Source organism: Pelophylax lessonae (genome assembly GCF_965119305.1).
Source record: "Pelophylax lessonae genome assembly, chromosome: 1".
In the NCBI taxonomy this organism is placed as follows: domain Eukaryota; kingdom Metazoa; phylum Chordata; class Amphibia; order Anura; family Ranidae; genus Pelophylax; species Pelophylax lessonae.
In genome coordinates this window covers 271,630,544-271,658,429 of record NC_138768.1, presented here as the reverse complement: position 1 = coordinate 271,658,429, position 27,886 = coordinate 271,630,544, and the positions used below count along the sequence as shown (strand labels likewise).

At 47.4% G+C, this 27,886-nt stretch overlaps 1 protein-coding gene across 4 annotated transcripts in view; it reads right to left on the bottom strand.

The window, feature by feature from the left end:
- Positions 1-27,886, bottom strand: part of MED15 (mediator complex subunit 15) — a 147,143-nt gene that overhangs the window by 45,168 nt on the left and 74,089 nt on the right. For all 4 annotated transcript variants that reach the window (XM_082243759.1, XM_082243762.1, XM_082243761.1 and 1 more), the window contains 5 exons: positions 23,252-23,385; positions 19,382-19,500; positions 19,096-19,230; positions 5,523-5,586; positions 5,375-5,441 (listed from right to left, as the gene is read on the bottom strand). In XM_082243759.1, coding sequence (XP_082099885.1) covers positions 5,375-5,441; positions 5,523-5,586; positions 19,096-19,230; positions 19,382-19,500; positions 23,252-23,385 — 519 coding nt within the window. The remainder of the gene's footprint in view (positions 1-5,374; positions 5,442-5,522; positions 5,587-19,095; positions 19,231-19,381; positions 19,501-23,251; positions 23,386-27,886) is intronic.

Genomic DNA, 27,886 nt, shown 5'->3' with positions numbered 1-27,886 from the left:
TGATCAGGGTCGGTTGTCCTTAGATGACCAAATCTAAGGGAGACTTTTGACTAAGTTTTCACGTGGTGCATTGCAAGCACGAGCATCAGTCAGATGGGGCTCCCTCTACTCTTGAATGCAGATTGAGTGTATAGCATGTGCTAATGCTTCACCCAGCAGATGGTATCAATTGTTCAGTCGGCACTGACACATTGTTAACCCTTACCACACCATGCCTTTGGCTGGATAAATCTAGTTTTTGGCTCTGCTGTACTCCGTTTAGCAGAAATGTATTATTCAGGTCTGGTCAGGTCAGTAGATAAGCCTTGTGATTGATTGATCCTTTCTGCCTATGGAAGAAGCTTCCAAAAATAGGTTAGCCACTGGGTTATGAATATTTATCTCTGTTCTCAGCCAATCCCTGGGTGTGGGCACCCAGAAGGTGGCTGGGGAAGAAGATAAAGGTTTGGGAAGGCCTATTATCTCCTAGGGCCTCTGGCTTAGGAGGCAGCTAGTGTTACTTTAGAGCTGCTGCTGTGAGATCTCAGCATGTGAGGGCCTGAACTGAATTTAAAAAAAAAAAAAAAAAAAAATAGCTGGAGGACATTACCTTAGGAAGCTGGCTGGAGACAGCTGTCCTCGGCATTATGAGTAGGACCCTTGCCAGAGATTGTGACTGCTTTTACAGAGTCGCAGATGGACTGGCTGTTTCTTCCACCTCCAGTAATATTTAAAGGCTGCTGCTAAAGAATTTTTGCTTGAGAATCTGTCTTCCTGTACCTGTTTGTGTTTTGGAGTATCCTCGTCCCTTTATCCTGTTCAAGCACTGCAATAAAAACTTCAAAAAGACAACCCTTGGTCTCAAAACTTTTGACCAGTTGAAGGAGGAATTCTCTACATGGCCACGTTTTTTCGATATCTACGAAACAAGACACGCCATACAGGCCCAGTTCCCTACCACTTATCCACCACCTGTGTCCCTCCCTCTGATCGACGTGATCAGGGGCAATAAACCCATAAGACTAATCGCCACCTTTTTTTTAACATGTTACTCCTTCCTTCTGCCACTACTTTAGCCCATCGGATCATGCCGTGTTGGCAGACTGATGTCAGGGATATGGATGACGATGATTGGAACAAGGTGCTTGACACCTGTAAGGTAGTGTCCCCTAAATTATCTGATTGCCTAACGCAACTCTATATACTTCACAAAGCTTACCTTACACCAACCCGTATTGCTAGATTTCGGCCTGATTATAATCCCTTATGACAGCCCTCAAAATTTCGACTCGCCTGCTCGCATTTGGCGAGTGGAAATTAATTGAAGTCGAGCGGATCCAGTCGGCCGGCTCGGGTCTCCTTGGCTCAGACAAGCCGCAAAAGCCACCTCTCCAGTCATCTCTATGGAGGGCTCTGTGTGCCGCGCTGCACGCTGGGAAGTGTAGTTTCCTGCGCAGCCCCACGGATTCTCTTCTCACTGACATGCTGGACAGGAGGCGGCAGATGAGATGCGTGTCTTAGGACAGCGAGGAGAAGGAAGAAGAGTCCAGCAGTGAAAACGTGGTCTTCGGGGAATAGCCTACTGGTGAAAAGTGAGACCCGAGAGGTCGGGGAAACCATCAGAGAGAGAGAGAGAGAGAGACACACAAGTCCGAGAGTGTAAGTTTACAGGGATGGTGGGCGTAGGCTGCCCACTTACTGAATCACACTCCTACCTACCTTTTTCAGAAGAGAAGTGGAGCATAGTGCAGCCACCCATAGTACCCTATCAGAACTTCGCTCACTGAGATCACAGCAATGTAAGGCAGGCTCTAATTGATTACTAGGGATACTGCACTGAGTGTTCAGATACTTGTCTCTATAGTGTATGGATGTACAGACAGTTGGGCCTAATCACTCAGTGCAGTAACCATACTAACTGTACTGGCTTCTGATTGGTTGCGGTTAGGCCCCATTAACACCTAGGATTTTATGTGCAAAATATATAGGGCCCATTAATTTAAATGGAGATACCTTACATAAGGCAAAGTAGCTCATGGAGCTTTTGCCACATTCAGTTTTGGGTGTTTTTTTTTTTTTTTTTTTACACCACTCATGCATATCAACTTGCAGTGTTTGGGACGGCATTACCAACGAATGGTGCAACAAATGGTGTTTTTTTTTTTTTTTTTGCACTTTTTATAAATGCATGCAGAAATACGCAATTTTGCATGCATTTACAAAACGTGCAGGTGTGAGTGGAGCCTTGTGGATCGGTTTGGTGCAAACCCAGAAAAAAGGTATCACTTCTGCCCAGTCACCTAGCGTAGTGCACCTCTCAACCCTGCACTCCGTACACTCTGTACATAGCGCATATTTGCTTAACAAGGCAATAATGATATGTACAGTGCCTAAAGCAGACAATTTATATTTTATTATTGCTTTATTTACCACAGTCAGATCAATGAAATATGCTTTATGATAATATTGTTAATTTTTATTTTTGTAACTTCATTCATTCTGCATAAAACATTTAACAGTGTTATATAATGTAATAATTTAGAAGGGCGTGTTTAAAGGTGGGGTTAGGGGTGGGGCAGGGTAGGGGTCAAGTAGGGCAACTGGTGGCGAGTAACTCTTAAGGCCCGGCTAGTAGCTCAGGACTTGAAATTTTGAGCCTTGCCTTATAACTTATGTGCCTAATAAGCCCTGGCACATTTTTCCATCTGTTGTGGGCTTGTTCTATGATCCAGGGGTACAGGTGGTGAGATTTCTCCATGACACCATGGGCTCCCCTGCTTACCCTTCACCCCAAAGCATGACTGCTTGGGTTTTATCCTAATGCTGACTTAGACAAGTTGACTAACAAATTTCTACACAAAACCCTACCTTTATCGATAAAACTGGTGAATATATATATATATATATATATATATATATATATATATATATATATAGAGATATATATATAGATTATATATATATATATAGAGATATATATATATATATCTATATATACATATATACACACACACTTCCTGGTGAGACGCAGGCTGATTATTATACAATGTCCGCACCATACCACATTCGACCTTTTCTTTGCCTAAGAGCTTGACCTGTCTCTAATAACAACTCTGTTATTGACTGTTCTATGTACTGGTCATATGATGGTCCTCATCTCTGCATCAGCTTCCCCTAGTTTATTACTTTTCTTTATTAGGCAAGGTATTGTAGGATTGAACCTCTGTATAAAAGTCATAGAATCTTCAGCACCAGACATCAGCTGTAATGTCCTAACTGGTTTGGTTTTTGTGGTTTTAATGTCCTCCTGAACATTATGTAACTGTGTATTGTCCTGTACTCATACCCCTAGACTGTGTTTGTCAGTGTGTTTTGGAACTGGTATATGGGCCTGGCGGCCTCTGAACAGGTAAGGGGGGCATGTATTTTTTCAGCGGCCCTTCCGGGGGTGAGCACTACAGTAGATCATTTTAAAGATTCCAGGCAAGGCAATATCACAGCTTTCCTACCATGTGCTCCCAGAGTGGAGACACTTACATTTAAAAGTGTTAGGGACTGCAGATATAACAGGGTGCCGTGTCGTGGCTCTGCAGCTTACATATGCGTTTGCAAATGCGTGTCAACTAAACCCCTGTTCTTTATGTATATTGAGACAGGTCTACTTGGTTGGTGGCAGACTGGAGGGTGAGTTCATCAGACTGGAGGCTGGCTGGCTTCCATGCACCACTTTTAATCCTTTTCAATTCGTTTTTTTCTGATACAGGGATGGAGACGCTGGGCATACCTGCCGGTGTCTCATTTAAAGTCCCACATAGCCCACATTGTCTATGCAACTAGGGATGGAGGCACCTCGCCTACAGGCTGGTGCTTCATTTAAAGTCCCACCGTGCGATTTTCGTGCGTTTTTTGGTGGATGCAGTCTAATTTGACCCCAGTTTTTTCATATACAGGGATGGAGACCATAGCATGACCTGCTTGTCTCATGTAAAGTCCCAAATACTTTATGAAATTAGGGATGGAGGCACTGAGCTATACAGGCAAACTGCCTCATATAAAGTCCCAATCTGTGTTTTACACTGCATCCGCCAAGGGATTGGAGGTGTATGCTTCTCAGCGGGTCGTTTTCAGTTTGTACCATCTTAAGAACATTGCTATTAGAGCATTGAGATACCATACCAGTCGTGGACGGAAGTGGGTGGGGGAAGTTTGGGCTGCTCCCTCCCACCTGCTTCCTATCCACCCATTAGCAACCATGTGCTCCCAGAGTGGAGACACTTACATTTAAAAGTGTTAGGGACTGCAGATATAACAGGGTGCCGTGTCGTGGCTCTGCAGCTTACATATACGTTTGCAAATGCGTGTCAACTAAACCCCTGTTCTTTATGTATATTGAGACAGGTCTACTTGGTTGGTGGCAGACTGGAGGGTGAGTACATCAGACTGGGGGCTGGCTGGCTTCCATGCACCTCTTTTAATCCTTTTCAATTCGTTTTTTGCGATACAGGGATGGAGACGCTGGGCATACCTGCCGGTGTCTCATTTAAAGTCCCACATAGCCCACATTGTCTATATCACAGCTTTCAACCTAGAATGTGCTCTTCAGCTAAATTTTCCAGAATATCAAGGTCTGGAAAGTGCCACAATATAGAGCCCAGTGCTCGAAGGTCACATTCCAGGTTAGCCCCATACATCCAATCCAGTAGGGTCCTCCAAAGTCAAGCTTAGGAAAGGCCCATTAGGATAGCTGCTATGTAGATACCAGTTGAAGAAGCGGTGTAGTGAGGAATCTCGTTAGCAGAGCTGAAGAGAAGAGAAAAGTCCTACATTTAAGAAAACATTTAAAAAAAAAAAAAGGATGCCATTAAAATTAGGGTAAATTTTTTTTTTCTAGCAGTACTGAAGAAAGATTTCTAAGCTGAGACATTCTGGGTAGAGGAAGGATTATACGGGGGCTGGCTTACAGTTTTCCTGTTTACCAGTGTCCAATTCTTCTGTAAACGGCAGAATAACCCGATTACATCCAGATTCTCGTGTCCCTCAATTGATAAGAAAACAGATTTTTCCAGATAATAACCATTTCACAAAGCCTGGTGCCACAAGCAAAAACAGGTGAACTCTGCCTGAATTATAAAAGCTTTGGAGATCTTTCACAGGTAAATGGCAGTTGCTTTTAACTTACACTTGTCCTGCTCCTGACCTACAGTTGAGCTCCTGAGCTGCATCACCCTGCTTCAAGCTGCTTTTGCATTACATTGACTGGCACGAACAAATGCTGATTGACACAGACCCTTGCCCTCGTTACTGGGCAATGTCTCCTTCCAGTCATATAAATATATTGGGTAGCACATACACCGTAAGTAGTACTGTATATCATTTATTTTATAACTTTTCTTACCACAGCCATGTCATTCTTCAGCTTCTCAAGAGCAATCTCACATTTCTGCAGAGTCTTCAGGGGGCATCTAAACACACAAGACAACACAAAGTAATACAGGAACAAAACTACTCAAAAGGAGAAAATACTCAAGGGCACACATGGTTACCTCTTTGATGGGTCTGTTAAGATGTCCAGGAGACTCTTCATTTTACTGAGATCTTTCTTTCGATCTGAAAATAAAGATATATATAAATATTATTATTAATAATGAAGATAGAATAGCAAGAATGAAATAACGCCAATGTAATAATTTCTAGTAAAATTTTTTTTTTCTTGTTCTTACTGGGATGGATATTAAAATTTTATAAGTATAGTAATACAGTGTTATTTCAATAATCGTTCCTTCCTGTGGTTGACACATTTTGTGGTGTGTGGCATTTTGTTTTGTCTACTTGTTTGTAACTATTTCTCTGTGTTTTGCTGGCAGCCAAAAAACTCTCGTTAGGCAGGGACTTGTTCAAAATTAGTTGTTCCTTATCTATAGGTTACCTCCAATTTATTTCCTAGACTAAAGGGTGTAAACTCTACACTGCCACTTTTGCTTTATTCTAAACAAACATATGAAGCACAGCTAAGAGCAAAGTTCAGGGAAAAAAATAAAATAAAAAGACGTTCAAGAGCTGCGCAATGATAAACGAGCTGGCTCGATTGTGAAAAAACACTCTCTTTGTCCTTAGAAAAGCCCAAAACATAGTAATTGAAATGACTTCCTTGTTTTTCCACCAGCAGCTGAGAACTGGATTGTCTGTACTTTTCTTCCTCCAAGTCATTTATAGCCAGACCAAACGTCCCCTTTTGGCTGCTTCTCTAATGCAAATTAGCCTAGCTATATATCTTTGCTAGGATGGTGTGGTGCATTTAAAGCGGAGTTCCACCCAAAAGTGCAACTTCCGCTCTAGGTAGTTCTAACCCTCTGACATGCCACATTTGGCATGTCATTTTTCTCTTTCAATATCTCTTTTATTGTAATTTTCCAAAAAAAAAAAAAAAATACACATACACAAAAGAAACTAAAAACAGCAAAATATCAACATAAAATGTTGCAATAAAATTATTGATCATAACATTTTACCTCAAAAAAAAAGGGGGGGGAGGGGGAGGGGGAGAAGAGGAAAAAAGGAAAGGACAGGGAGAGAAATAGGAAAGGGGAGCCTTCCATCCAAGTCAGTTTAACCGTCACACAATGGGGTTTCCATACATACACATTATATATATATATATATATATATATATATATATATATATATATATACACACACATACACATATACATATACACACACACTCATTATTTTCGATCTATCGTCACTAGAAGTCGATCTTATAATAGAAGAGAGACCTATTCCCCAAAGCCCATTCACATTTTACCTCAAGATCAATAAATTCATTCCTACTAAGCAATCCTTACATTAACACACATACCTTATCTAATCTATTGTCACCATACATCTTAGATTGTTTAGCCATGGATTCCATCTAACTGCAAATATTTTCTTCGCCGAACTTATAGTAGCCATCATTTTTTCCATCTCACATTGCTGATTAAGTAACGTAACAATATCAGATGGAGATGGTATCTCCTGAGATTTCTATCTTCTTGTGATTAAGAGTTTTGCCGCTAATAAAAGATGTAAAACCACTACTCGGTACTTTATAGGTATCTCATGGATATTTAGGTGCAAGATCGCCATCTCAGGACGTGGAATTATGTTTTTTTCCACAACTTCTGAGATCATAGAGAATATTTTGTTCCAAAATGCTCGAATCGATTTACACTCCCAAACTATATGGAATAGCGTCCCTTGTTCACCACACTCTCCAACAAAATGCTGGAGTTAAGGGGTAAAATTTGGAAAGTTTAGTGGGGGGTCAAATACCAAAAATGTAAAGTCTTGATATAATTCCCAATGATTAGTACATTTTGAGGAAGCATATGTGGCAGCAAAAGCTTTTAGCCAGTTAGTTTCCGGGAAAGATTTCCCCAGTAATCTTTCCCATTTAAGAACGGTAGTGGGTTTAGAATAGGTGTTATGCTTGTTCAATATATCATAAATAACTGATATACCGTTGGCAGTGGCCAAGGGTGCTTGATACAACTTGTATATAGAAATTGGTAATTTAACATATAAAGGAAGGCTATTTTTCCGTAGAAAGGAAAATATTTGATAATAGCTCAAAAAGCTGACAGTGGTATTCTATACTGGTGAACAAAATATTCAAAAGAATGAATCCCTGTTTCATTATACAGATCTTTAAAGCATTTAACCCCCTTTCTCAACCACACTTTTATATCAACATTTGGGATGAAGTACGTGAGAACTGACAGGGGAGTAGGCAGTGGTGGGATTCAGCCGGTTCGCACCGGTTCCATAGAACCGGTTGCTAACTTTCTGCAAGTTCGCAGAACCGGCTGAATCCCTCTGCGCATCTGAGGAAGCACAGGACAATTGAATGTCCCGCGCTCGGACAGACGTGGCGGCCGGGGGGCGGAGCAGTGCGCTCCTCCCCGCCCATTCTGTGACAATAGCGAATGAGAATTAGCTATTGTCACATGATCCTCCTCCTGGCCAATCAGGGAGCGGGTCCTCCCGCTTCCTGATTGGCCGAAAGGCAAACACCGTGCCATTGGACGAGGAGGAGGCGCCGCGGGAGGACTCGGAGACGCGGGGAGCCGACTGCGAGACCGTCCATGAGGTAAGTGCATGGGTCTCGCGGGGGGGGGGAATCGCTGGCACTCTGCAATTGGGGGCAATGCTGTGGCTGGCGCTCTGCAATCATTGGGGGCAATGCTGTGGCTGGCACTCTGCAATCATTGGGGGCAATGCTGTGGCTGGCGCTCTGCAATCATTGGGGGCAATGCTGTGGCTGGCGCTCTGCAATCATTGGGGGCAATGCTGTGGCTGGCACTCTGCAATCATTGGGGGCAATGCTGTGGCTGGCACTCTGCAATCATTGGGGGCAATGCTGTGGCTTGCACTCTGCAATCATTGGGGGCAATGCTGTGGCTGGCACTCTGCAATCATTGGGGGCAATGCTGTGGCTGGCACTCTGCAATCATTGGGGGCAATGCTGTGGCTGGCACTCTGCAATCATTGGGGGCAATGCTGTGGCTGGCACTCTGCAATCATTGGGGGCAATGCTGTGGCTGGCACTCTGCAATCATTGGGGGCAATGCTGTGGCTGGCACTCTGCAATCATTGGGGGCAATGCTGTGGCTGGCACTCTGCAATCATTGGGGGCAATGCTGTGGCTGGCACTCTGCAATCATTGGGGGCAATGCTGTGGCTGGCACTCTGCAATCATTGGGGGCAATGCTGTGGCTGGCACTCTGCAATCATTGGGGGCAATGCTGTGGCTGGCACTCTGCAATCATTGGGGGCAATGCTGTGGCTGGCACTCTGCAATCATTGGGGGCAATGCTGTGGCTGGCACTCTGCAATCATTGGGGGCAATGCTGTGGCTGGCACTCTGCAATCATTGGGGGCAATGCTGTGGCTGGCACTCTGCAATCATTGGGGGCAATGCTGTGGCTGGCACTCTGCAATCATTGGGGGCAATGCTGTGGCTGGCACTCTGCAATCATTGGGGGCAATGCTGTGGCTGGCACTCTGCAATCATTGGGGGCAATGCTGTGGCTGGCACTCTGCAATCATTGGGGGCAATGCTGTGGCTGGCACTCTGCAATCATTGGGGGCAATGCTGTGGCTGGCACTCTGCAATCATTGGGGGCAATGCTGTGGCTGGCACTCTGCAATCATTGGGGGCAATGCTGTGGCTGGCACTCTGCAATCATTGGGGGCAATGCTGTGGCTGGCACTCTGCAATCATTGGGGGCAATGCTGTGGCTGGCACTCTGCAATCATTGGGGGCAATGCTGTGGCTGGCACTCTGCAATCATTGGGGGCAATGCTGTGGCTGGCACTCTGCAATCATTGGGGGCAATGCTGTGGCTGGCACTCTGCAATCATTGGGGGCAATGCTGTGGCTGGCACTCTGCAATCATTGGGGGCAATGCTGTGGCTGGCACTCTGCAATCATTGGGGGCAATGCTGTGGCTGGCACTCTGCAATCATTGGGGGCAATGCTGTGGCTGGCACTCTGCAATCATTGGGGGCAATGCTGTGGCTGGCACTCTGCAATCATTGGGGGCAATGCTGTGGCTGGCACTCTGCAATCATTGGGGGCAATGCTGTGGCTGGCACTCTGCAATCATTGGGGGCAATGCTGTGGCTGGCACTCTGCAATCATTGGGGGCAATGCTGTGGCTGGCACTCTGCAATCATTGGGGGCAATGCTGTGGCTGGCACTCTGCAATCATTGGGGGCAATGCTGTGGCTGGCACTCTGCAATCATTGGGGGCAATGCTGTGGCTGGCACTCTGCAATCATTGGGGGCAATGCTGTGGCTGGCACTCTGCAATCATTGGGGGCAATGCTGTGGCTGGCACTCTGCAATCATTGGGGGCAATGCTGTGGCTGGCACTCTGCAATCATTGGGGGCAATGCTGTGGCTGGCACTCTGCAATCATTGGGGGCAATGCTGTGGCTGGCACTCTGCAATCATTGGGGGCAATGCTGTGGCTGGCACTCTGCAATCATTGGGGGCAATGCTGTGGTTGGCACTCTGCAATCATTGGGGGCAATGCTGTGGTCACTGTGCATTGAAAGGGGGGCACGCTGGTCTCTCTGCATTGAAAGGGGGGCACGCTGGTCACTGTGCATTAAAGGGGGCATGTACACTGGTCACTGCATTGAAAGGGGGCACGCTGGTCTCTCTGCATTGAAAGGGGGCACGCTGGTCACTGTGCATTGAAGGGGGCATGTACACTGGTCACTGTGCATTGAAAGGGGGCATGTACACTGGTCACTGCATTGAAAGGGGGCATGTACACTGGTCACTGCATTGAAAGGGGGCACTCTGGTCACTGTGCATTGAAGGGGGCATGTACACTGGTCACTGTGCATTGAAAGGGGGCACGCTGGTCACTGTGCATTGAAAGGGGGCACGCTGGTCACTGTGCATTGAAAGGGGGCACGCTGGTCACTGTGCATTGAAAGGGGGCACGCTGGTCACTGTGCATTGAAAGGGGGCACGCTGGTCACTGTGCATTGAAGGGGGCATGTACACTGGTCACTGTGCATTGAAAGGGGGCATGTACACTGGTCACTGCATTGAAAGGGGGCACGCTGGTCTCTCTGCATTGAAAGGGGGCACGCTGGTCACTGTGCATTGAAGGGGGCATGTACACTGGTCACTGTGCATTGAAAGGGGGCACGCTGGTCACTGTGCATTGAAAGGGGGCACGCTGGTCTCTCTGCATTGAAAGGGGGGCACGCTGGTCTCTCTGCATTGAAAGGGGGAACGCTGGTCACTGTGCATTGAAAGGGGGCACGCTGGTCACTGTGCATTGAAAGGGGGCACGCTGGTCATTCTGCTGGGAAAGTCGGAACTGGTTACTAAAATTTTTGAATCCCACCACTGGGAGTAGGGAGTTCTCACATGTCGCCCCATATTCCAGAGGCGAACAAAATACTTCTGCCCACGTTGTACAAGCAGTTTGCACTGTAATAGATTGGATATTGGGCACAACAGCTCCAATCATTACAGCCATCATTGTGGTCCTAAGATTTTCTTGATTACAATCATCTGTCTCTAATCCCAGCCACAATTTGTGCTGCACAGGCGTCCACCAATATTTCAATTGGTCTATTACAGATGCTTTATAATATGCAGAAACCCAAGGAACTCCCATCCCTCCATGCCTCCTATGTCTCCTCATAATGAGGGACGCACATCGGGGTGGTTTTCCTTCCCATATAGTTTGATAGAAGCACTTTTGAACAGAGACACAATATTGGGGTGGTAAGGGAATTGCCAACGTACGAAACAAATAAAGTAGTTTGGAAAGTATAATCATTTTTAACATAGCCACTCTGCCTGCTACAGTCAAATCTTGAACCTTAAGTTCTCCAATTTGTCGTGACAAAGTATCCAGAAAGGGTTTATAATTGTAATCATAAAGTTGGGAAATAGATGAAGTTAAATTAATCCCCAAGAATGGTATATACGAAGACCATGTAAAGGAGAATTTTTCGGTTATATATTTCTGTACTGAAGTGGGAACATTAACACCCATAATCTGTGATTTTGTAATGTTCAATTTGTAATATGATACTGCACTGAAATCATTTATCATTTTCTCTACTTCTAACACTCTCTTTGTCCTTAGAAAAGCCCAAAACATAGTAATTGAAATTACTTCCTTGTTTTCCCACCAGCAGCTGAGAACTGGATTGTCTGTACTTTTCTTCCTCCAAGTCATTTGTAGCCCGACCAAACGTTAGCCTAGCTATATATCTTTGCTGGGATGGTGGTGGTGCACTTAAAACGGAGTTCCACCCAAAAGTGCAACTTCCGCTTTAGGTAGTTCTAACCCCCTGACATGCCACATTTGGCATGTCATTTTTTTGGGGGGGGGGGGGGGGGGAGCAGGTACCTAGTTTTGACATGTACCCGCTCCCACTTCCACTCGGAGCGCCGCGGCGCCCTGAGTGGAAGTTCTCCTCTCCCCCTCCCTCCCTGCAATCTTCTGGGACTTGTCAGAGGTCCCAGAAGATTGCCGGTCAATCACGACGCGTAGCACAACTCGTGCATGTGCAGTGCGTAGCCGGCTGTGAATCCGCAAACTGTCACAGCCGGGTGCCCACACCAGTGATGCCGGCGTCGCCGAGCAGAGAGGGAGAAGAGCGAGGCTTGGGGCTGCCGCATCGCTGGACCGTTGGACAGGTGAGTGTGTTTAGGCTGGAACTCCGCTTTAATCATGTGCAGAGTAAGCCAACTGTCAAGACCATTCAAATTGTTGCCTGTTGATACACACATGTAGTCAGGGCAGTTCAGCTAGTAGTATTTTTGTGTATGATTCCACCTAAACTCCACCTCCTAAAAAGTTATAATGTGCACCAACATGATTGATTGGTTGCCGATACAAGTAGTCAGTCAGGAATCTGACTATATCATATGACCGAAAGCGTGAAATGAGAATTTAACCACCAAGCTAAATTTTAAATAATTTATTCCTACATAGGTTTCATTGCTACTATTAATACTACCACCACTACACTATTACTAAAATATTTATTACTGCCTGAAGCCTAGACATTGCGCTGTTTTAAAGGATAAGTTCATCTTTTTTTTTAGAATGTTACACTCATATTTAGGGTATAACATGTTACAGATGCCCCAGCTCCCGCCCCACCATTTTGACAGTGAGCTTCTGTGTTCTGTGAATGGGAAAACTAAGTATCAACAACCTTTGCGGCTGTCAGCTTGTTCTCAATTAACTACCAGGGAGCTGTTGGGTGCTCTAGGCAGTTCATGGAGTCTTCCTGTCAGTGTAACTGCCTGTACACCAGCAGACAGCTTACATAGACTGTCTGCGAAAACCCCGCATTGCCCGCAATCTGCTGATCATGGGTGCAATGTTTTGCAGGCTCATAGAAAATAAAAAAAAAACTGAATTTTTGTAAAATCTTACCTGTAAAATTCCTTTCTCTGAGTCCTCCGACAGTCGCCGCCTCCTCTAAGTCATCACTGTTGGGTATTGTCTTCCTATCCGTAGGAATAGCTAGGCATATAGACTTAGTCCAAAGACAAAAGGCATTAGCATATACACACCCATGGGGGCTGTCCCATCTGGTCAATACCCCCCTGCAGTGACCACTCCCAACTCAGTTTGGTAGCATAGCAGTAGGTAATAAGAGCCCCAAAGAGGGGCGGGGGCGGCGACTGTCGGAGGACTCAGAGAAAGGAATTTTACAGGTAAGATTTTACAAAAATTCAGATTTCTCTTACGTCCGACAGTCGCCGCCTCCTCTAAGTCATCACTGTTGGGATGTCCCAAAGCAGTATAGACATGAGGGGTGGGAGACGCAACCGTAGAAAAGGCAACGCAGTATCCACGTCAGAGAAAGGAATCTTATATGCACTGTAAGAGAACCAACTGAGCAACAGAAAAAAACAATGCTCAATAGGAGCAACAGCCCAGGAAAGCAAATGCCAACAGCCAAGGACCCAGAGAAAAATTCAAGGGTCCATCATGGCACAGCCGCACTGATAACTTTGCGGCCAAAAGAAGCATCAGCTGATGCCAGAACGTCTACTTTTTAGAACTTGGAAAAAGTGTGCACCGACGACCAAGTCGCCGCCTTGCACACCTGGGCCACCGAGGCCCAATGCCAATAGGCCCAGGAAGTACTCAAAGACCTGGTAGAGTGCGCCTTAACAGGGAAGGGTGGAACCCGTTCCTTCAAGGCGTAAGCCTGCTCAATGGTCTGTCTGATCCATTTTACAATAGTCGCTGCAGATGCAGCCATGCCCTTCCGAGGTCCCTCAGGAAGGACAAAGAGGGAATCCGTCTTCCGAAAGGACTCCGTAGACGACAGGTAAACCCTGATCGCCCTGACAACATCCAAGGAATGCAGAGCAATCTCCTTTGGATGTTTAGGCTTCGTACAAAGCGAAGGCAGGACAATGTCCTCATTAAGGTGATATTCAGAGATCACCTTGGGAAGGAAGGATGGGGGTGGTCGCAAAACCACCTTATCCTTGTGAATTATCAAGTAAGGGGAGCGGCAAGACAACGCCGCCAGCTCCGACACTCTGCGAGCCGAAGTGATCGCCACCAGAAAGGCAACCTTTTTAGACAGCAGAGGCAACGAAATCTCCCTGATATTTTCAAAGGGAGCCCGCTGCAATGCGGACAGAATCAAGTTCAAGTCCCACGGAGGTAAGGGCTCCTTCCTGGGAGGAGCCAAATGTCGCACACCTTGAATGAAGGTGCGCACCAAGGAATGAGACGCCACAGGGCGTTGGAAAAGGACAGCCAGTGCAGACACCTGGCCCTTTATCGTGGCCAGCGTCAGGCGGTGATCCACTCCAGACTGGAGGAAAGCCAAGATTCTCAACACCGAGTAAGAACGAGGGGAGAATCCCCTGGACTCACACCAGGTGAAATAGGCTTTCCAGGTACGGTAATCGATCTTACCAGAGGAGGATTTCCTAGCCTTGATTAGGGTAGGGATAACCTCAGGGGATAGACCCTTGTCCTTCAAGACCTGGGTCTCAACAGCCAGGCCGTTAAAGCCAGCGACTGTAAAGCAGGATGGAAGATCGGACCTTGAGACAGGAGATCTTCCCGCAGAGGCAGGCGCCACTGCCAGGTGAACAACGTTGGCAGACCAGGACCGGCGAGGCCAGTCCGGCGCCACCAGAATCACCATGTGCTATTCCGAGACCAATCTGCGAAGGAACCGGGATAGTAACTGAATCGGGGGAAAGGCGTACATCAGACGATACTGATGCCAAGGGGCCACCAACGCATCCGAGGCGTCCGTCAACGGATCGCGCGTTCTTGCCACGAATCTTTCCACCTTTTGATTTAGCCAGGATGCGAACAGATCCATGTCTGGGGATCCCCACCTCGCACACAGCATCTGAAAGACCTCCGGGTGTAGGGACCATTCCCCCTGGTCCAGGGTCTGGCGGCTCAGATAGTCGGCCTGCCAATTTTCCACACCCGGAATGTGAACTGCCGAGATCGCCGGGACATGAGTCTCGGCCCAAGACAGAATGTCGGTCACCTCCCGGGCCGCACGAGCACTCCTGGTGGTTGATGTAAGCCACCGCGGTAACATTGTCCATCTGTACGCGAACAGGCAGGCCCTGGAGACGGTCCGACCACTGGAAAAGACAAAGTTTTATTGCACGTAGTTCCAGCACATTTATCGGGAGGGAGGACTCCTCCTCCCACCAAGTGCCCTGGGCAGACAGGTTGCCCAGGACTCCACCCCAGCCCGACAGGCTGGTGTCCGTGGTAACCACTGTCCACACCAACGGACGGAAGGACTTGCCTTCCGCCACCGACGGGGACTGGATCCACCATAGAAGAGCCAATCTGGTCTGGCGACTAAGGGAGACATCCAGATCCAAGGACTGAGGAAGTCTGTCCCACCTGGACAGGATCTCCGTCTGGAGAGCCCGCGTGTGGAACTGGGCAAAGGGGATCGCCTCGAAGGCCGACACCATCAACCCCAGGCCCCGCGTGACGAGGACGGATTGTCCCTGAGGGACCTGAGTTCGTCCAGCAAAGTCCGGAGCTTGTCCTCCGGCAAGAATACCTTTGCCTGAGCAGAGTCCAGAACCATTCCCAGATAGGGAAGGCGAAGCGACGGAGACAACGCTGATTTCTGAACGTTGATGGTCCATCCGAACTCCTGGAGCGTCTGTACCGTGATGGACAGATCGCGCACAAGGTCCTGACTGGCACGCGATCTCAGAAGCAGAACGTCCAGGTACCCCAGGACCGCAATGCCCTGGACCCGCAGCAGGCCCAGGACCGGTGCCAACACCTTGGTAAACACCCTGGGTGCCGAAGCGAGACCGAAAGGTAACGCCACAAACTGGTAGTGGTCCTCTGCGATAGCAAACCGAAGGTACCGCTGATGACCCTCGAAAATGGGGATGTGCAGGTACGCATCCTTTAAATCGATCGAAGCCAGGAATTCTCCTGGACTCAAGGAGGCCGCAACCGAACGGAGAGACTCCATTCGAAACTTCCGAACACGCACGAATCGGTTCAGCGCTTTCAGGTCCAGAATAGGACGCACTTTGCCCTCCTTCCTGGGCACAGTGAACGGATTGGAATAAAACCCCCGAAACCTGTCCCGATGAGGCACTGGGACAATCACTCCCTGAGCAAGCAGGTCCTGCACCGCTTGATGCAAGTCCAGCAGACACCCCGGAAGCAGATTGAGATTGGAAGGAAGGAATCTGTCTGCCGGCCGGGAAAGGAATTCGATCTTGTAACCTGATCGAACGATTTCCTGGACCCACCTGTCCGAAATCCGGAGCAGCCAAGGCTGGAGGAAACCGCGCAAACGTCCCCCCACCCCTGAAATGGGTGAGGGCGCCCCTTCAGGCAGAGGCGGATTGTCCCGCCGAGCCGGCATTGCCCGCCTTCTGCTTACCCACCCAGGGTTTCCTCTGGTTGCCCTGGGCCTTGAAGGGCTTACCTTTGGATTGGTTCCGAAAGGCACGAGAGGACCCCTGATTGGATCTAGGCCCAGAACCCCGCTTGCCTCGGAAAGACTTGTTCTTCGGGTTCTGGGGCAGCATAGTGCTCTTGCCCCACATGACGCCCTTCACCAGGGTATCCAACGCCTCGCCAAAAAGGCGAGAGCCAGCATAGGGAAAATCAGCAACTGTTTTCCGTGAGGACTGGTCAGCCGACCAGCTCTTCAGCCATATCAGTCGCCGGTTAAGTACCACGACACTAGAGAGGCGAGCCACCAAGGGGGCCTCATTTAAGGCTGCATCACACAAATACATGACTCCTTGGTGGATCTGATCCACCATTTGCAGTCGGGCAGGCGGCACGTCATCAGACACGAGATTGCTTCTAAGCATTTTAGTCCAATCAGCCACCGCCTGAGCCACCAAAACGGACGCGAAAACAGGTTTGAGCAATGAACCCGCCATCGTATAGGAATGGCGAGCTAGAGACTCCAACCGCCGGTCCGTCCGTGGGGTCCCGGAAAACCGGGGTATCCTCAGTAGGAACAAGGTAGCCTTGTTTAACACGGCCACAGTGTGATCTACCTGTGGAGGCACACACCATCGTGATTCCGTAGCCGGCGCAAAAGGATAAAGCAATTTGAACCGACTAGGTACCAGGAATGGACGTTTTAACGTGCGCCACATTTCATTAACAGTGTAATGAAATTCAGCTGGGCAGGGAAAAACCTGCGCAGATTTGCGGGTCCTGTGCGTCCCAAACGAGGACACAACGCCCGGAGGACAGGGCTCGTCCTCTAAATGTAAGGTTTCTTTAACAGAAACAATTAACTCATCCATCGTCGCCCGTTCTTTAGGTGACCCTGGGGAGGATGTATCAACACCCTCCATGTCAGCCTCCCCCTCAGACCCCGGGGGGTCTAAGGATGAGCGGGACCCTGAAAAGGGCACGCTCGCAGCAGCAGCAACCATATCCCCATCTGAATCAGAAGAGAGAGACAACCTGGGCCTCTTTCTCGCAGCCCGTTCAGACATCAGCATTTCCATATTTGCGATCAAGGTCGCTACTACAGCAGCCAGATCAGGTCGCAGCGGGGCCACAGGAGAACTGGGACCCCCACTAAAGCTGGAGGAAACTTGCTTTCCTGAGAATACATGGCTCAAGTTATCAAAAAACAAACTACAGTGCAAAAATAGTGTACTGTCCCCTTTAAGAGCGCTGCGGTGTGCGCAGCCCACCGCTACTGTCACAGCTATGAAAAACCCCCAAAGGAGAAAAGAAACTGAGCCAGAAGCAATATACAGAGGGAGATTGAGAGAGAGAACCTGCAGAGCCCGCAGAGCGTTGTTACCAGTGTCCTTGCTGCTGATGGAAAAAGGAAGTGCTGCTGGAGAGGGCTGGTCTATAAGCCAGACCCCGGGAAAATGGCTGCCCCATAGGAATGCATTGGAGGCTACGCAAAAATGGCCGCCGACATGCGGCCGGACCGATCATTCCACCGCCCACAAAATGGAGGTGGATGGCGCCAAAACGACATGTACAATCGCCCCAGAGGAGCTATACATGTGTGCCCACAGTAAAGATGGCGGACCACGCAAATTTTCCCCGCTGCGGTCGCCGCACCAGCACAAACGTCTGCACCCCTAACATGCACCTAAGGTGACACAGGGACAGGGACCCCCGGCAAACATACAGATCTGCACAAGCGAACCCCGCAGGGATCGCACAGGCACAGACATGGGGACACACAGCAACACAGACTGACACCCCAGACAGAGGCCCCACACAGAAAAGTACTTACCTGTACCAGATGGCGTGGGGGAACCTCTATGCACGGAAAACCTCTGTCCTCATCTGACGGAGTGCCATGAGCCAGGGACATGACGCTGCAGCACCGCAGACGAGTCCTGTGAGGTAGCCACCTCACGGCTGCATCCCTGCAGCGAACAGGGATGGGTCGTTCGTAATGCCAGGGCGAACCATAGCTGAACGCTCGATGGCGGGCTGGGGGTCCATCTGACCCTCTGTGCCCTGGAGAACCAGGGCGGTCAGTCCGAATCCCAGCACCGCATGATCCATCTTCATCCGAAGAGAATACTAACACTAGAGCTGACAAAATAAACAGCTAGTAAAGTGAGAGAAAAAACTGACATTTTCAAAGAAAATCAAATAAAAGATTAGGAAGGCTGAGACTGAAGCCCCAGCACAAGGTAAGCCTGACTATTCCTGACGCTAGGCAGATTAAAACTGAGTTGGGAGTGGTGATGCAGGGGGGGTATTGACCGGATGGGACAGCCCCCATGGGTGTGTCTATGCTAATACCTTTTGTCTTTGGACTAAGTCTATATGCCTAGCTATTCCTACGGATAGGAAGACAATACCCAACAGTGATGACTTAGAGGAGGCGGCGACTGTCGGAGGACGTAAGAGAAAATAATTTTTTTTTTTTTATCTGCAAAAAGATGTGCATTTATTTATTTTACTAAATGAACTTGTCCTTTAAGGGAGCATGAAGTAAAGCTTTATTTGCCAGTATTGAACAGTGTGATTTCTGAATGTAAGCATGTTCGTTTCTTGAAATGGCATTGTTAGAAAGAACAGAATTCACCTTCGTTTTTATCAATCTTGTTGATCATTCGTCTCAATGGTTCTATATACTTGGAAAGTTGTTTGAGCTTCTCCAGGTATTGCTGTTCCTCTGACTGGTTGTTGCTTGCAGGGCTCATCACAGAGTTTGGATTGCCTTTATAACAAACATACAAAAGAATAAGGTTTGAATGAGTCCCAAAACACTTACCTGCTAATAGATGTGTTTGGGTATCAGACCCAAAACACAAGATCTGGGTTAGGCCATGGATTTCAGACAACACAAGATATCACGCTTTTTTCTTCACCTGGGGTATTCAGGGGTCCTGGAGAGGGCACACTGAAATTCTGAGGAGTGCGAGCTGCTGGGCTCTGGGAAGGCTGTGGGGATGGGCTTGGGAAACTTGGGGAGGGTGCTGTACCAGAGCTACAAAAAGAAGAGATAAGCACTTTATCATTTTAAAATAGCCACACAAAGATCACTGGGAATTTATACACAATATAATTAATGTAAACCCTTACAATTAAAAACTTTATCTGTTCCCTTTTTATGTTAATTATACCATTGAATGCATTTTGTTGTATCTGATGATAACACCTAAAAAGATTTGTTGATTCATCCAGGAAATGTCTGAGCTGATAAGTCAGCAGAGGCACAGCAAGTTATCAGCCATAGATTATATATTCTTTATGTCTAGTAAAACCCATAGCAGTAAAATGTAACACCACTCCGGGGCAAAACTAGTAGGGGGGGGGCACATGCCTAAGGCACCGCATCTAGGGGGGTACTGCCCCCACCCACACTGGGAACCGTGGACAGGCAGTGTCCGCTGCATAGATTGCCAAATACTGGAAAATAAAAAGAGGTGGAAGAAAGCACAGTTGCACTAGCGCTGAATCAATCCACTCCTCCCGAACGCCCTAAAGAAAGGCATTCCAGAGTGACGCTTTAGCTACTGTTGCTATGCAACAGTAGCTGAAGCGCTTTTCTAAAGGACAGCCGGGCGGGAGGAGCAGAGTGATTCAGTGCCAGTGCCCCCAACACACCATTAGCTGCTCGGTGAGAGTGACCGTGAACCCGCTGTGCCACACTGCCATTGATCGCAGGGAAGTTAGGACCCGGACCGGGCATTCAGCCTGCTGCCTTTTTGAAGGGATCTGGCCAGCACCCGGGGGAGCCAGTCAAAGTAAACCTCATTGAAGGGATCCAGGCTCCAGCAGCACCCGGGAATGTCAATCTTGCAGTGATCTGGGTCTGTTCCTCGAGAATTCAGGGCCTGTGACAAGGGGGGGGGGGGGGGGGATGTTGAGGGTGGTCGGCTGAATCTGGATTCTAAGAGATGGGATCTATGTGTTTCTGGCTGCTGTCTACATTCCAGGCTATCCCTATAGAACATACATCCCCTACTGCCACTAGTAACTGCCCTACTGACACTGTCAACTGCCCTACTGACAGCAGCCACTGACCTACTGACACCAGCCACTGCCCTATTGACACCAGCCACTGCCCTATTGACACCAGCCACTGCCCTATTGACACCAGCCACTGCCCTATTGACACCAGCCACTGCCCTACTGCCACTGTCAACTGCCCCACTGACACCAGCCACTGCCCTACTGACCGAACTGAACCTCTGCCCCGGGTGAAAGAATGTCTAGCTTCGCCACTGATACGACTGCTTATGTGTTCAAATGTAATGTAACCCTTGTTGTCATATTTATTGCTCACAGCATATACACCCTAAAAGCAAACCTGCGAGTCATTTTACAATTTTAAAAGATAAAACGTTCTACCTAAAAGAAAGCATCACATGGTTCTGAATATTACTTATAATCTCCAGAAAAGCTTCTTCTGTCTTCTGCTCATAACCTGGTTTCAAATTGTTTATTGGGGTTTCTATATTCCTGACTTTAACACCAAGTACTGACCTGAAGTGTAGACCCACCTTGTCGAGAGCAACCTTGCTTGCTACTGAGGCACCCTCACTGAACAGGGATTTAGTAAGCAGATGGTGACTTGTAATGGGGGTTGCGTGTATCCAGAAAGTCACAAATAAAAACAGAACAAGAGGGAGCTTTGACTTGAAATGGTAATAGTAGGTACTTTTTGATGCCTGCTCTTCAGCAGAGCTTTGACTTTCAGGAGATTAAAATGGTTTACGGGCTTATTTTAACAAAACAAGTTAGTGGAGATGTTTGGTAAAGCAACATTTCTATGGATGAACATATATTCACAACAGGTGCAAAAGAAGAAGAAAAAAAAGTAAACAATGAATTTTAGTGTATAGAAAGTTATTCTGTATACGGCTAGGTTCAAACCCAAGCAGGTTCTGGTTAATGTATTTTGCTTTTTTTGATGAATTTTTTGGGAGGTGTCTGTCATGTTGGAGAATCACCATCATTGCAAGCATTGCATTTTTGATGCTTTCTGCTGCATTTCCATTGAAGTATATGGAATGAAAAAACACAACCTGCTGCGGGCAAAAAAGTCCCTAACCATTTCCAAAAAAATGCACCAGTTAAAGCGGAGTTCCACCCTAAAAATACACTTTTCCCCTTCCGCTTGCTCTAAATTACCTGAAAAACAATTGGATAATTAATTTTTTTTTTTTTTTATTCACTTACCTTGCTTTTAAAGAAAATATACTTACCTTACTTCCTCTTCCTCCCTCTGCGGACACGGCCCACGCCATCACTTCCTGCTTGCGTTGACTCCTGGGAGCTGAACATCATCCCTCTCAGGAGTCAATGCGCCTGCACCGGCCCCACTCATCAGTTCCGGTGCAGGCGCGTCGTCATTCCCTGCTAAACAGCTTCTGGGCATGCCCAGAAGCTGTGCAGGGATGACGCGCCTGCACCGAAACTGACGAGCGGGGCCGGTGCAGGGCATTCTGGGACCGAAGAGGACGCCCTGGCTTCAGCTCCCCACACCCGAGATGGCAGCGCTGGACACAAAATTTTCAAGGTAAGTATTTCTTCTAAAAGGTAAGTGCAACCTGGGACAGTTCAGAGGCTATCCATACTGAAATAGACTAGCCCCGACTGTCCTGGGGGTATTTTTATTTCAAAAACGTTTCTGAGGGCGGAACTCTGCTTTAAAGTAGTAGTAAACTTGTGAATGTTTAAAAAAATAAACAAAAAAAGACATGCATCGCATACTAGCACATTATGAAATATTTATGCTAGAATCAAACCCTTTAGCTGTATCCGAGTCATGGGCACAGCACATAGCTCTAAAGGAATGGCATGGGTAGGCCGTTCCTTCAGAACACATGCGCTGGTGACGTCACCGGCTGCATGTTGTGTGAATATCTCCTAAACAGTGCAAGTTTAGGAAATATTCACTGTACTTACAGGTAAGCCTGATTATAGGATTACCTGTAGGTACAAGTCCCAAAAAGAAGTTTACAGCCACTTAAAAAAAAAAACAAAACGCACAGATGTGAATATGACCCATGGGAATTGATGTTAAATGGGCAGTAGTGCGTTTCAGCAAAACTAAAAAATGCACTGCAAAACTTAAAAAGGAGTGTACCTACCCTACATGCACTCAAGCTTTAATATTTATGTTTACTACATTTACAGTGCTAAAGATACTCCATGTTTTCCAACGGAAAAGGAGCGTGCTCTCAGATATACAACTTTCCTGATTCTGTATTTTTTTTTATTTTAATTTATTACCACAACCAGGGATAGGAATACAGAGCTACTCCAGTATTTGTGTTGGCTTTTTGCAGAAAGAAAACAGAAGTGCACCGACAGCCTACAGGAGATACCACAAAAGGTACCTAAACTAGGCATGTGCCACAAACGAATTTCACACTTCAGCAAAGTTAGGAATCTGGCACTACATTGTATTCTCATACCAAGGTCCGGCATAGGTATGTGCTGGCACCTTGAGGTGCCTGTTATCATGGCCATGTCTTACTTTTGACTTGTGTATAGGTAACGATTTCAGTTTTTAAAAAATGTAAGTAAAACTTATAAAACATTTTAGAGTCCTAAAGTAGGCTTCAGACACAAAAAAAAAAAAAATATAAGAACTCTCACAGTGCTTGCCTTCCCTTTCAAAATGTTGGATGGTATTATACCTACACACTAAACTGAATATGTGTTTTAATCTTAACGTTAACCAAATACTTCATAAACTGGGCAAACAAAGAAAAAAAGTTTCTCACCTGACATTAGAGTTGGGTTGAGACATTGGCTGTGAGGGCTGTGGGGATGGCTGATGAGGTGGCGGCATGGTTTGAGTCTGTACCTGCTGCACAGGTGATGGTGATGACATTAAAGGGATATTACCCTGATTTACCTGTAATAAAATGTTGCATTTGTGAAAGAGGAAAACTTAAGAAGCCTTGCACAGTTTAACTGGATTCTAAAAACTGGATTTTTGTAAGAACTTACCGTAAAATCCTTTTCTCTGAAGTTCAAATCGACAGACGCAGCTCCATCCAGTCACAGACTATAGGGTTAGGCTCCTCCTATCAGGAATAGGCACTAGGCAGGAAAAAAAAAAGTACACCTATGGAGGCTGTACCTGCAGGCATTATCCCACACACTCTGCTATCAAACAGTTTAGTTGCAAGCAGTGTTTAGAATAGAAAAAACCTCACTCAGAAGTAGAGAGGTAGGTGCTGCGTCTGTCGAACTTCAGAGAAAAGGATTTTACAGTAAGTTCTCACAAAAATCCAGTTTTCTCTATCGTTCATCGAAAGGCGCAGCTCCATCTAGTCAGAGACTATAGGGACATCCCAAAACAGTAGATTCATGAGGGGTTGAACGCAAACGGAAACGTAACTCCCCAAAGGCTACACTTAGCGAACAAGGTAACATGGAGTTCAACCTGGAACAACTGGAGCTTATCCTAAAAACAAAATACACCCTCAGAGAAACAAAAGAAAAAAAAAAACTTCTCTTTAAACAGCAGCCTGCAAAACCTTGCGGGAAAAGGAAGCATCCGAAGATGCCAACACGTCAACTTTGTAGAACTTTGAAAAAATGTATGCACACCAAGTTGCCGCCTTGCAGCACCCACGCCTGATGGCGAAAAGCCCAAGAGAAACTCAGGGCTCTCGTAGAATGCACCTTTTTTGGGAAAAGAGGAACCTGACTCTTCAGTGAATAACCCTAAACTACCGTATGCCTGATCCAACTGGATATGTTCACCACAGACGCAGCCAATCCCTTACGAGATCCTATGGCAAGGATAAAAAGATGGTCTCCAGATAGACCCTGATCGCCCGAACCACATCCAGAGAGTGCAACGCAAATTCCTAAGAATGTTTGGGCTTAGGGCAGAGTGAAGGCAACACAATGTCTTCATTCAGATGAAAATCAGAAACAACCTTAGGAAGAAATGACTGATTAGGTCGAAGTACCACTTTATCCCTGTGTATCACCAGATAAGGTGAGCGGCAGGAAAACGCTGCCAGTTCAGATACTCTAAGAGCGGAAGAAATAGCCACCAAGAAGGCAACCTTCTGGGACAACGAAAGCAGAGAAATCTCCTGAATGTTCTCAAAAGGATGCTTTTGAAGAACAGATAATACCAGATTGAGGTCCCACGGAGGTAGCGGGGACCTTCTCGGAGGAGCCACAAGGCGCACTTCCTGTATAAAAGGTACAAATCAAAGCATGCGTAGCTAACGGGCGTTGGAAATATACAGCCAAAGCCGACACTTGGCCTTTGATCGTGCCCAAAGCCAACCGCTGTTCAAATCGTTTTTGCAGACAGGCCAAGACCCTAGCTATCGAAAACATGCGAGGGTGCACCTTCAGTGATTTACACCATGAAATATATGATTTCCACGTACGATTATATATCTTCCTAGGGTTCGAGTTCCTAGCGTTTAACAGCGTAGGAATCACAGAGTCAGAAAGAACTCCATCTCTCAACACCTGGCTTTCAATAGCCATGCCATTAAAGCCAGTGACTAAAGCAGGATGGAAGATTGGACCTTGAGACAACAGATCTTCCCTGAGAGGAAAGCCTCGTACACACGCAACTAATTTCCGCCGACCGGTCGTCCGTCTTTTGTCCAGAGTGGTGTCTGTTGGTTGGAATGTGCTCTAGACTGTACACGAATTTTCCCGCACGACAGAATTCTACTTCAGAAGTGAGGTCATGTGTTGGATTGCTTTCTTTGTGTTCTTTCATCTCTGAGCATGCCTAGTCTTGCTCATAAGATTTTTCTCCATCGAAATCTGTACTAATGAGACAAAAATCGGACGTGTTTTCATGGTCGACAAAAATTTTATAGCCTGCACACCAGGATTTTTTCGGCCGAAAAAGTCGGAGTCGGTTGTCGGAAGCATCATACTAACAAGCCGAAAATCGGCAGATCGGTCGTCGGGCGAAAATTCCCGGCCGAATCTCCACTCGTGTGTACGGGCCTGAAGCCTCCAAGGAGCATCGGTGACCAACCTTACTAGGTCTGCGTACCAAGACCAGCGAGGCCAGTCCGGAACCAACAGAATGGCCAGAATGCCTTCCACCTCTATCCTGCGCAGAAACCTCGGAAGGAGTTTCAAGGGAGAAAAGGCATAAAATTAGCCGATACTGACCCCAAGGGGCCACCAGAGTGTCTGTGGCGTCGGCCAGAGGATCTCGAGACTTGGCTACGAATCTCTGAACCTTCTTGTTGAGGCAAGAAGCAAACAGATCTACCTCGGGAGTCCCCCACCAAGCACACAAGAGATGAATCACCTCCGGGTGCAGGGACCACTCCCCTTGATCCAACACCTGACGACTCAGGTAATCTGCTTGCCAGTTCTCCCCACCCGGAATGTATACAGCAAAGTGGGCTGGAATAAATTTTTTTCCGCCCAGGCCAGAATCTCGGCCACCTTTTTGGCTGCTAAGACACTCTTGGTGCCCCCCTGGTGATTGATGAAAGTCACAGCCGTGGCATTGTCTGAATGAATCCAAACCGGATAATCTTTTAGACGAGTCGGCCAATGGCTCAGACAAAGCTTTATTGCTCCGAGCTCCAAAACATTTAATCGGTAGTTTCAACTCTTCCATTGTCCAGGTACCTTGGGCACAAAGCTTCCCCAGCACCCCACCCCAACACAATAGGCTGGTGTCCGTGGTCACCATCGTCCAAAACAACAGAAGGAAGGACTTGCCCAGGCATAGTGCTGGAGACCGGATGCACCACAACAGAGCAGACCTTGTGTTGTGGCTTATCCGAATCAAAGAGTCCAAGGACTTTAGATCCTGGTTCAATTAGACAAGAATCTCCCCTTGCAAAGATATGGTATGGAATTGAGCAAATGGAACTGCCTCGAAGGTTGATACCATCAGACCCAAGGCACGCATGCAAACTCGAAGAGAGGATAGATTGTTCGCCAACAGCCGAATCGCCTCCTGCAACTTTTGCAGCTTGGCCAAGGCTGAATTAAGCCAAGATAATCCAGTCTCAAGACAGGTGTCAGCACGGATTTCTGGCGTTCACTGTCAGAAATCCTGCAGTGTTCTGACAGTGAACGCCAGATCCCCCAACAAGACTGAAAGAGTTCGCTCTCAACAGGAGATCGTCTAGGTTCCCCAGTACAGCAAACCCCCCCTAGCGCGGCAATGCCAATACCGTTGCCTAGACCCTGGTAAACACTCTGGGAGCTGAGGCGAGACCAAAGGTTAACACCACAAATTGATAATTCTCCTCTGTGACCGTAAAGCGAAGAAACCGCTGGTGTCCAGCGTAAATAGGGATATGTAGATATGAGTACTTGATATCGAGGGAGGCTAAGAAATCTCCCTGGTGCAGCGACACCACCATCGTGCAGATGGATTCCATCCTAAAAACTTCTGTACCCGCACAAAGCGGTTCAGGGCCTTTGAGATCCAGGATGGGACGCACCTTGCCTTCCTTCCTGGGCACGGTGAAGAGGTTTGAATAAAACCCTTGAAAACATTCTTGAAAAGGAACCGGTACAATCACTCCTTGCGACAGAAAATGGCGTACTGCCCTTCGCAAGTCCCTTACCCGGACTGGGGATAGTCGAAGATTGGACGGGAAGAACCTGTCCGACGGGCGAGACCAGAATTCGATCTTGTACCTAGATCGGATCAGTTTGTGAACCCATTTGTCCTGAATCAAGGAGGTCCAGGGTTCCAGAAAGAAATTAAGACGTCCCCCCACCCCAGAATCTGGTGAGGGCACCCCTTCATGCAGACAAGGACTTGTCTGCAGGTCCAGATTGGCTGGTCTTTGCTTTCCTTGACCACAGCTTCTTGGAACCCCCAGAAGACCTGAATGATTTACCTTTTTCTTGCAACCCAGAGGCACGAAAAAGACGTTTTATGAGCATTACAGGAAAGCCCCCGCCTTGGACCTGGCAGCTTGCCCTTAGAGGATTGGGGAAGAGGAGTACTCTTACTCCCCGTGATACCTTTGATCAACTCATCCAGAAAGGATCCAAACAGCTTCTCCCCTAAGAAGGGAAGCTCTGTCAAGGCATTTTTAGAAGCCTGGTCCGCCGACCAACTTTTCAGCCACACCATGCGCCTAATCGCAATCCCCACTGCCGATGCCCTGGCCACCAACGGGGCTGAATCCAGGGATGTATCACAAATGAACACCAGGGATTGAGCCAACTGGTCCAGTAGTTCCAACACCACAGGGGGGAGCCGTTCAGCTTCCAAGTTACTTTAAAGTAACTTCACCCATTCCGTAGCAGTCTGCACTACCAAAACATTTACAAATGTAGTCTTTAAATATGTGACCTGCTACCACGTGTAAATAGCAGGACAAGGCTTCCACCCATCTATCCACGGGTTCCACAAAAGTTGGAGACACTTCCACCAG